Raw genomic sequence first — 11,718 nt, forward strand, 5'->3', positions numbered from 1 at the left:
ACATTGTCAGAACGGCAGATTTAACACATTTGTCAATCATATTGCAGGGATAATTCACCCAAAATGCAAATTCTGTTTGTTTCTCTGTGAAACATAAAAGATGAGATTTTGAAAAATATGAATTTTTGTCAGTGCAATAAAAATGTTCAGGGAAAGGTTCACTGTTGTTTTGGCCACCATTGACTTTCATTATGTCAACAAAAACAACTGAAACATTTTTCTTAATATCTTCTTTTGTGTTCCACAGAAGAAAGATTGTCATACAGATTTATATAGACATTAATTAAATTTTTGGGTGAAGTTTGTTAATTTTCTTTTACAATCAATGCAATGCATAACTCTTCAATTCAAGAATTCACATTCAATCTCATAGCACCTGCCAGATGCTTACGAGGTTTTTGGGCCCTTCAGATATGAAACGATTAGCCTTAAAAAATCTTACTCTTCAGTCTTTTTAAAAAGCAAGCAGAGCTGCTCTTGCTGTGTTTTAAGAGATTAATTACCAGCAAATTGCTTCAGACAGCATTAAAGGTCTTCAAGCTCTCTTATTCAGCCAGAATTTATGATACACGGCAAGTAGAGAAGCCTTAGTGCCAGCTGGACACTTATTTAAATAGTGCAATGTCTTAAACCCAAATCATGACACCTATTTTCCTTTCAAATATCTCATGAATATATTAATATCAATAATATTTTTTATTTCCTCCCATGAAGCCATTGTTCTGCAAATTAAGTTTAGTGCAACATTCATTAAAAATCTAATCATATACCTTTCCAAGATCAGGTCGCCCTTTCCAAACATGAAATTAAATGAGTAGACAATCAATACACATTCAATAATTTCCTACACAATTCACATTTGGCACAAAGGAATTTTCTACACACCTACCCTTTGATGAGCATTCATTTGGTTCGTGAACAGTACTGAAATATTCTATTGCATTGGCTCTCCGTGTCACTGCGAGGACGTCTCCGCTGCTAAACTGGATCTGCTGTGCTGGTGAAAGTTTGGAGCTATGCAAGCGCCGCCACAACTCAGTCCCTGATGGGGACCCTTTATCCCCTCGCTGTCCATCAACCAACTGCTTTCGTTTCCCAGCATGCCATAGTGCATCCCGCAGGCCACAGATGGGCTCTGCGCTATCCCGTTCACTCTCAGATGACCGCACGCCACTCCGTTTGACACCTGACCTTGCAGGACGCTGCTGATGTGACTCAACAGGTCATCGAAAAACTCGGGGACTCCCTCATAACCTGGGTGAAAAATGAAGGTGTTTTAGATAACAGTAGTTAATGTTTTTTTTGTGACGGTGCTGAGAGATTAATAAAAGGAAGATATCATCTGTTGTCTTACTCCTGCGGTGTCATGGGACTCGTTGGATGTACCACTGAGAGATATGAAAGTGCTGTTCCCTGCTAGATACACAAGATCACCATGGCAACAAGCAGAGAGAAAGCAAGGTGACAACTGACAAACACAGCTGTGCCTGCAGGTACTATTAGAGTCTTGAATCAAGGGCTTCAAATGTACTTTTTCCCATCCTTCTACAATGTTTTACACCTTTTGGGACTTTAGCTGAACAATGATGTAAAGCTGAAAGCAAACTACATTTATAGAGTGAGCGGAGTATATTTAGTGTGATGGAGAGTCACAAAATGTTCTACTATAGAACACACAGGCAATATATATATATATATATATATATATATATATTGATAGGAGTTAATATAATTTGTGTAGACTACAGTGAAAGTTATTATCTTTATTTATATCTTCAGTCTATATTCTCTAGTTTGTAAATCAGTGTAGTATACATTGTGTTCAGAAGTGTTTGGTAAAAGTTCTCCGTGAAATGGCTGATTTGCCAGACTTCCAAAAAGAGCAAATCTTGCAGAAGCATCTTTAACAGCTTGACAGCCCGGTTTTTGGTGTTTTAAGAATAAAAGTCTGTATGATTATGACTGTACACAAAGCATGGCAAGACTTCATCAGCAAAGAAGAATAGTAAGCGAAAACCCAAAGTAAATGATAGGGAGCAAACAACACAGAACTACTGCACAAAAGTGACAGCAAACCTCAATATTCACCTTGAAGACCCTGTATCCACAAAAACTGACCACAGAGAACCTCACAAAGCCAGCATACATAAAAGAGTTGCAACTGGTAAAACTTTAATCACTGACACCAATGCTAAAATGGGAAATATATGTTGTCAAAAAAAAAAAAAAAAAAACTGCACAGTTGAAGAACCTAGATGAACTTTAACATCTGCCCTGGCCAAACAAATTACCTGACTTAAATACTATCAAACCACAGTGGATAGTTTTAGAAAGAAAAGTGAGAAGCAGATTCCCTCTAACATCTTAGAAGCAAATGACAGATGTTTTTGTAGAAGACATTCCACCGCAGTTTTAATGGCAAACGTTAGTAAAACACCTTCATACACAAACATTGCCTCTGAGCAATACAAAGCACAAAAAAGGCCTCTTTATTATTCCACACTGACACCATGTGGTTTGTTGGCATTATTGCATTTCTGTTTTTTAAAAGTGGGAATAGAGTTCAGTGCATAAAGATAATATTGCCCAGTCATAGGATTGTGAGGAACTGCACGTGCCTGGGAATGCGTTGATGTCGATGACGGCGTGCTGGCCGGTCTGGTTGTTGATGATGATGTCAATCCCGAACAGAGAAATACCAAGGGCCTGTCTTAACCTTCTGGAAATTCTCTGAATGACATCATTGCTGGGTTCCCGGTACTGGCCCTCCATGTTGTCCCTCTAGAGGAAACCAGAAAACGGAAAAAAGTATGAAATGCCTGTTTGTTGAACATGTACAGTTATTATTCATTGTGAATGCCAAAACACTACAGAATTGTTTTTTTAACGAAGCTTTTTAGTAGAGATGCATCGATCGACCGGCCAGGGACCGGAATCAGACGATTTTCTGCATGATCGGCCAGGACCGGTGATCGGTCGGTCAGGCTCACGTCTTGCCGATTCCGAGCCGGTCCGTTTTGACGTCACAGCTACGCTCACATCAGCATGTAAACATGCCGTCGGCGTGGAAGTTCTTCACTGTGAGTGAAGAAGACACAAAGTTCGCAGTTTGTAATACGTGAAACTTTAGGGCCAAAGTAAACCGTGGGGCTTTAGGGCTCGATTAAAGGGTTCATTCGCCCAAAAATGAAAATTCTGTCATTAATTACTCACCCTCATGTCGTTTCAAACCCGTAAGACATTCGTTCATCTTCGGAACACAAATTAAGATATTTTTGATGGAATCTGAGAGCTGTCTGAAACCTACATAGACAGCAACGCAACTGAAATGTTCCCAAGTCCAGAAACGTAGCAGGGAGATCTGTAAAATAATCCATGTGACATCAGTGGTTCATCTGCAATTATACGAAGCTACGAGAATACTTTTTTCGGAGGAGACGAATTGTTGAATAAAGTCTTTTTTTTTTTTCTTTTGCGCACAAAAATTATTCTCGTAGCTTCGTATAATTGCAGATGAACTCCTGATGTCACATGGATTATTTTACCGATCACCTTGCTACGTTTCTGGACTTGGGAACATTTCAGTTGCGTTGCTGTCTATGCAGGGTCAGACAGCTCTCAGATTCCATCAAAAATATCTTAATTTATGTTCCTAAGATGAACGAAGTTCTTACTGGTTTGAATCGACATGAGGGTGAGTAATTAATGACAGACTTTTAATTTTGGGGTGAACTAACCCTTTAACGCTTGTCCGGGACAAGCTGATTTTTTTAATGGGCAAGTGAGAGAGAATTTTATTTGCCCGACCGCACAAGAAGCCTGATTAAAACGTCAATAAGAAGAATAACTAGGGAGGCACTGAAACGTCGCCACCAAAAATTTTTGCGCGAGAATGATTCTGATTTTATTGCATTCAGTGTAAACGGAGACTGATAATGTATTTATGTCGTGCCATGATGCTCGCGCAACATGTTTAAGAGACAGAGAGAGACGTACGCAGAAATCACAACAAATGAGCACCACAGCACACACAAAATAACTCACTTATTTTTCCTGTAAGAGCGGGCACGGCCATTTGTAAATTTAATGTGTCTGGCTTCCGGTCTCATCAGCTTCCAGCTATTTTTAGCTGTACAAAACAGCTCGTTTTGCTGCTTGATACTGCAAACTGGTGTTTCTTACCATATTATTATAATGTATTATCTTAATTATGAACACACTGGTTTGTAGTGCAAACAGTTTTACCGTTTACTGCACTTTGTTATTCTTCTCGTTCTTTCCCTACAGCGGCTAATGAACCGGAAGTCTCACACATTCACAGAAAGCGGCTTACTTCCGCATTGAAAAATAAGGTGTATAGATGCATACTGCGGTAGAAAAAAAGAAAGAAAATTATAATACATTACACGATCAAGATGTCACGACTGCAATGTGACACTGATTTTATACAATAGTATACATTAACAAGTTCAATAAACAAAAAGTTTAAATTAAGTGACTTACATTTTAGACACAAATATTGACTGCGTTTGCTCAATTTCGCTGATGAAAATAGTTCCAAAAAAAGCAACACAGCAGTGTTTTGTTACTGAATGAATCCACATTTTTGAACGAATCAAATTATTTTGAATGAGTCAATAATTCAGTGAGCCATTCATAAAGATGTTTGAACGAATCAGTTGAATGAATGACTAAATGACTCCCTCATTAAAACAGTCATTTTCCGCCACCTACTGGTGGTTTGGTTTCATATTTAAAAGTGTCATTGCATTTTTCCCAACATTTCTTATTTGTATGTTCGAAAAAATTTTTTTAAAACATTAACCTTATTACATTATTTTTACATTATTTACACATTTGCAATTTTGGGGTGTAAATGCATTTATGGCACCTCAGCTTCATCAAACAGTCGGTGTGAATACATCTAATGCCACTTCAGATGCAGCTTCTGTTTTCCTGCAGTGGAAAGATGGAGTTTGTTGATACTGATTTCTGAACTCTACAGTTTCTTATTATTCTAAATGAATTAATTGAAACAATGTAAGAATTTGAAGTGAAAGATGACACATACATTTAATAATATTAGTGAAAAAAATGCCCATTTATGAACAGTGGGCATCTGTTTTGTTATATATAGCAACTAATTTCTACCTCTTTCCAGTCACAGAGCACTTTATTTTCGAATTGTTTAAGTGAAAGAACATCTGTAACTTAGTCCAGATTGGGGAAAATGGTAATGTTTAATCATTTCTTTTATTATGCTTTTTTTTAATTATTATTATTTTTTATTTTATTTTTTTTTTTGCATTAAAAAAGTAGATTTTTGTTTGTATATGCTGTCAATTATAGTTCTTAGAAAGAAAATCGGAATCAGCAAAAATTGGTATTGGCAGGTCACACTTAAAAAAAATCGCAATCGGCCAAGAAAATTGCAATCAGTGCATCTCTACTTTTTAGTTATACACAAACATTTGATACATTCATTTAGATTTTAACAGGGCTGTTTTTTAGATGAAAAATAAAATAAATGTCTAAACGTGAATGGGTTTTGCTAATGTTTCCAAGTATTTAAGCAATTCAAAATGTTTACAGAATAGTTCATTTGAAGGAAAGCATAATTTTTTTTTACTTGGAGAGGTTAAAGCAGAGTTATAAATATAAGTCATGTTGACTTACGCAGGTCAGGTCAGAAGAGGACTCTGGTTTGGACACATGATGACTGTTGAAAGATATTGCTCTCCTGTCTAGATGAACGACACAGCTTGTTCAGTTTTCAAAGAAATATTTACACTACTGTTCAAAATTTTGGGGTTTAACAAGACTTTTTTTTAATTAATACGTTTATTCAGCAAGGATGCATTAAATTGATCAAAATATTAAACAGACAGCACAACAGTTTTCAACATTGATAATAATAAGAAATGTTTCTTGAGCAGCAAATCAGCATATTAGAATGATTATGTGATACTGAAGACTGGAGTAATGACTGCTGAAAATTCAGCTTTGCCAACACAGGAATAAATGACATGTTAATTATATTAAAACAGAAAACAGTTATTTTAAATTTTAATAATATTTCACAATATTACTGTTTTTACTGTAATTTTTATCAAATAAATGCAGCCTTTGTGAGCACAAGTGTCCGTAACAATAAGAGACTTCTTTCAAGACAATTACAAAAAAATTCCTAACCCAAACTGTTGAACAGTAGTGTATACATAGTAAATATATATATATATATTTTTTTTTTTCTTTTTGTCCTTTTCAGCTACATTTATTCAGTGAAGAAAAATCCCAAAAGTCTTCATTGTCTCATTGTAAAGTTTATGCAACAAAAATGACAATTCTCAGCAACAGTGAATTTGATTGGCCTTCGGGGGGCATACAATTCACCAAACCGCACTGGCATCTGAGAACAAAATCTTTGAGATGCTTATTTAATTAATACCAAGTCAAAGACAAAATAAACCACTCCTCTGTAAGAGAAGGAAAGGGTCTAAACATCAGCAACATATGTTGACAGAATGGTCTAGACAGGCTGAGAGGTCCTCGCCATCACACGGACTTGCTCACGAGTGCCATTAATGTCAATCTCACTTTGTTTCTGATACAGCTTTCAAACATAAGGTAACCTTATAAAAAATTCCAGACTAAGTGTGTTTGTTATGATATATGCTTGTGTGGATGGTTAAAACTAGCCGAAAGAGACCTGATGTCTACATTTCTGGACCTGGCACCCTATAAAGTGATTTTATTGGCTTTGATGCCGCCTGGTGAACTTGTGTCCCATGTGTGATGCAATTTACAGATTTGTCTCTATTTCTATGTAAACGTAAACCTTGATGAATGCAAAGTAGTTCATAAAAAAAAAAAACTATATACTTTCGTTCAAAAGTATGTTGTTGAAAGAAGTCTCTTAAGCTGACCAAAGCTGTATTTATTTGAAACAGTGAAAACAGTAATATCGTGAAATAATATATTAAAATAATATAATTTATTCCTGTGATGGCAAATCTACATTTTCAGCAGTCAGTGTTCCAGTCTTCAGTGTCACATGATCCTCCAGAAATCATTCTAATGTGCTGATTTGCTCATTGATGCTCAAAGTTGTATCAATGTTGAAAATGCTGCTTAATATTTTTGTGGAAACCTATACTTTTTCAGGATTCTCTGATGAACAGAAAAAGAACAGCATTTATTTGATATTGAAATCTTTTTTGTCTTTACTTTCACTTTTGACCAACTTAATGCATCCTTGCGGAATAAAAGTATTAATTTCTTTAAAAAAAAAGTCTTACTGACCCCAAACTTTTGAACAGTAGTGTATTTAGCACAAAGGAAAATCTACGGAAACCATTTGAGTTTGATTTATGTTTCAAATATAAAGCAAAATATTTCTAAACAAATTACATTCATCAAATACTTTGAACCATCCATCATAGGGATGTTGTGTGACTCAACTGACCTGTGGGTCCAGATGGGAAATTTCGAATGGAGGGCCGCTGCACCACACTGTAGGCCTCTCCCACTACAAAAACCTTATACAGCACTGCATTATGGTTGATAAAGCTCTGGATGACACATGGGGGCTTGATGTCTTTCAGATCTTCCTCACTGAAGATGATGGCCATCTATTGAGCAGAAACCGAATCAACATCAGGTTATAAATTAACATGATAAAATACACAGATTCTTATTGTGATCTTGAAATGTGAAGGAGCAAACGAGAAAAGTCAAATATAATGTATGTACTGTACTTTCAAGACACTAAAACTGCCACACCAAAACGTCTTTCCTTTAGCTAAGTAAATCGATGTGCTCACAGTCATAAAACACATGACCATCAACCTGTTTGCACAAACACAGTCATTCAGCAGTCAGTGGTGACACATTAATCTAGTACGCCCCTCATTGTCAACACTGTAAAACAGAGTTACTTATGTCTTCAAGCAGTATTCTGAAGGAATGTGAGTGATCGGAGACTTTGCCTGTACATTAGTCACAGAGAATCAAAGATATGGTCACCATAGCAACGGAGGCTGCACCCCTGTTAATCATCCACTAGGATAGCAGGGTTACGTGTCATTCAGAGCAATGAGAGCTTCAGATTTACTCTCTCTTTGTGTGATACGTGTCAAAATACTGTGCAACTGATGTTTTTTTTTTTTAGCTTTTTTTTAGTATCACACTTTCAAGGCAACTGAAATGAATCATTGTGGCCTTTATGAGGCAAAAGTGGCCACAGCGTTGTTGAAATATCAAAGAAATATAATGTGTGTTTTTTAATACTACTACTACTGCTACTACTAATTGCACCTTTCAGTTCTCTAGCTTTACTGAAATAGAAATCCTGCATGAAAAATTGTGATACTCAAACCCAAAATTAATCATTCTAATGAGACGCCACTCAACGTTATAAATTATTGACTAAAATCATGTAGCACCTCTTATGTAATGGATCTAAATAGCACTGTGCTGTACAGTACTTATCTCCTGCTCATTATGTAAGATATGAAAAATAGCCCAGGTTACAGAAGAGTAAACTCTCTTACCTCATGGGAGTTGATGCCATGAGCTACCTGGGTTTTGCAGACTGCAATCAAACAAAAATAGCGTGAAAATGTGTCGCTCCAGTACACATTAGAAAATATATAAGAAACAGCTTTTTGAAATCTGAAACCGCTTTTCTGATTTAGATGAGCCAAATCTTTGTATGTAAATGGTCATGAAGATTACTGGTGATTTTAAATGACATGAACTTACTGAAGGGAAATGTGATTCCATGTTTCTGAAGCTGCTCCAGAGTCTCAGTGCCACATTCACTCTTGAGGACCATGAATGGAGGTGAGCAGATTCTGTCATCTACAGAAAACACACATGAGCACATGCTACGCTTTTTGTCTAGATCTATTAAATTATTTAATAATACATTAAAAATGCATTTCATACATATAATGACTCGAATATACTTCTTTTGTGTTGAGCATGTTTTTCATTTCTGGTTAAAAATGTAGTTTGATAATGTCAGTGTGATATAACTGCACTGATATCATACTGAAGAAAAAAAGACAAAAGAGTGAAATTTTTGAAAATAAATAAAAACTACATTTTTTTTTTTAAAAACCTCTTTAGGGCAAATCAAAGTTAAAAAATATCAGACAATTTGGCAAAGGAAGGTGCAATTATCTAAAAACTTAATGATAAATAAATTAATAAATAAATAACACTTTTACCTTGAAATTATATTTTAAAAACGTAAATGATTATTAGGATTAAGTTAGCTGTTAATGATTCTCTAAAAACTAAAAAAAAGATCTAAAATATTTAAAATTGTCGCAAATATTATTATAATATTAATGATTCATGATATTAGAAATAAATAAATATATTTGTTTTACTATAGAGATTCTTCTTATTATTGTGAAAAAGATTATTAGGATAAAGTTGGTTGCTATGTTTTTAAATATTAAAATTAAGATTTAAACATCTAAACTCTGTCAATGTCAAGAAAACATTGATAACTGTCTTCTTTACTCTTATGGATCTGATCATGATGATGGCACTCCAATTCTACAATTTTGTTTGTAAAGGTCTGGGAGAAAAAAAATATGGTGCAGTTGTTTCTTGGATGTGTTTTGATTTCATCTTACTTCCTCTCTTTTTCTTCCTAACTAGCAAGCATTTCTTTCTTTCTTTCTTATTACTATCTTTTCTCAAACCTACACACACAAATGAAAACCTAACAGGCCAGATGACACATCTTGACAAGATTAACTAGCACACCCTGAGCATAACTCCTTGTAGACACCAAGTTTGGAAGGGGGTCTTAATGATGTGTGGCCTGCACACATTTTAAGTGATGACTACACTTTATACAGGATAATATTACTACTGGATCCATGGAAACATTTAAAACTAAACCATTGAAGTATCTGTGAATTTTCAGCTTGCTTTTGATCTGCAACCATCAATTACATCTTATAAACAGCTTCTTTTCCAAGACTGAAAGCGCAGTCTATTTATAGCCGCTCAAAAACAAACTTTTTCTATGTTGGGCAGCTCAACACAGCTCAGCGTATTAAAGCATCACATTTTACATTAGACAAGGAACATGAATCCATTTGATCAAACAAGCAGTAACCTTTAAAGCAACTACAAACACTGAATACAGCAATGTGCTGTGCATGTATTGTGCAAGTGAGTTATTTTAAAAAGGATCTTGAGTAATACCGAGGGTATATGAGCTGTGTTATCTTTCTTTTCCCAGAATCCCTTGCAGTGTTGTTTCATAAGCTAATAGCCATAGAGGCAGTTGCCTGGTGAGTGGGCCCGAGAAAATAGTCACTCCCTTTGTATCCTAAACAGAGTCGTCTCTTTCTTAGAGACTGGGGAAACACCAAGGCAGATGGTTAACTTCACACTAACCCTCAGCTGACACTCCTGTACCCACACGTTTCTCTGGAGAACATTGATGTTCTGATATGTTTTTGATTGGACAATGGCTTCTCCGATCTGAATGCAAGAGATTTCTCTGTGAACAATTTTGAAAGCATGGTAATTTTCGCATTTAAAGATCCTTTATATTATGAACTTTATATCAATGGGGTCCAAAAGGCCACATTGTCACACTGACCACACAAGATCAAAAACCTCATCAGGTTTTAAACTTGTGGAGTTTATGCAGCTTGAGTGTGTCTGTCATTAAAGCAAATTCTATATTCCCCCGCATGCACACACACGAGTGTCTACCAGCCCGCAGCAGCACTCGCCCATCTTGTTCCGCGTCGCGCTCTGTTGCTTGCGTCGGGTCTCGCGGGAGCAGGTCTCTAATCCACTGACAGTGTGCCTACTACATCCTTTTTACAATCTCTAGATTATAAAACCTCAGCTTGTAACTATACTCTAATTACAATTTTGAAAATTATAACGCGTTAAATTACTCTGTTACTAAAAAAGTAATCAAATTACAATAACGCGTTACTAAGTAATGTGTTACTGCCCAACACTGTTTATTACTCACCCTCATGTCGTTCCAAACCCGTAAGACCTTCGTTCATCTTTGGAACACAAATTAATATATTTTTGATGAAATCAAAATTATGATTAAAAAGGCTTTCTGACCCTGCATACACAGCAACGCAACTACCACATTCAAGGCCGGGAAAGGTAGTAAGGACATCATTAAAATAGTCCATGTGACATCAGTGGTTTAACTTTAATTTTATGAAGCTACGAGAATACTTTTTTGCACAAGGAAAACAAAAACAACAACTTTATTCAACAATTTCTTTTCTTTTGTGTCAGTCTTCAACGCGCGTTCATAAGAGTACCATTAAGCATGCGTGTGAGGAGCAATCTGTCGTAGAACTTCCATCTCTCTTAGTTCATCATCTGTATATTCTGGTTCAAATAAGTAAGACTGGGCAAAAAATTGCAAGGCATCCTCTTTGTTGAAATCTTCAGACATGTTTACGAAGACTGTTTTATGTACATTGTGCATCTTCCTCTGCTTGTAAACAAGGTGCAGCGCATTTGGGTTCTACGTCAGAATGGAGGCTCCTGCATCAGCAGCATCGTCACACACATGCGGCATGGTACTCTCGTGAACCTGCGGCGGAGACTGACACGGAAGAGAATAAATTGTTGAATAAACTAGTTATTTTCTGTTTCTTTGCACACAAAAAGTATTCTCGTAGCTTCATAAAATTACGGCTGAAC

The 11,718-nt window shown here is 36.0% G+C and overlaps 1 protein-coding gene across 1 annotated transcript in view; it reads right to left on the reverse strand.

Annotated features, from left to right (window-relative positions):
- Positions 1-709: 709 nt before the first annotated feature.
- LOC107665329 (inositol-tetrakisphosphate 1-kinase) overlaps positions 710-11,718 on the reverse strand; it is a 21,087-nt gene continuing 10,078 nt past the window's right edge. The window contains exons 6-11 of the mRNA XM_016456158.1: positions 8,764-8,862; positions 8,553-8,593; positions 7,466-7,631; positions 5,677-5,744; positions 2,619-2,781; positions 710-1,254 (exon numbers count right to left, since the gene is read on the reverse strand). Coding sequence (XP_016311644.1) covers positions 956-1,254; positions 2,619-2,781; positions 5,677-5,744; positions 7,466-7,631; positions 8,553-8,593; positions 8,764-8,862 — 836 coding nt within the window. The 3' untranslated portion in view covers positions 710-955. The remainder of the gene's footprint in view (positions 1,255-2,618; positions 2,782-5,676; positions 5,745-7,465; positions 7,632-8,552; positions 8,594-8,763; positions 8,863-11,718) is intronic.

The sequence above is a fragment of the Sinocyclocheilus anshuiensis genome, unplaced genomic scaffold, assembly GCF_001515605.1.
Source record: "Sinocyclocheilus anshuiensis isolate Anshui unplaced genomic scaffold, SAMN03320099.WGS_v1.1 scaffold199, whole genome shotgun sequence".
Taxonomy (NCBI): domain Eukaryota; kingdom Metazoa; phylum Chordata; class Actinopteri; order Cypriniformes; family Cyprinidae; genus Sinocyclocheilus; species Sinocyclocheilus anshuiensis.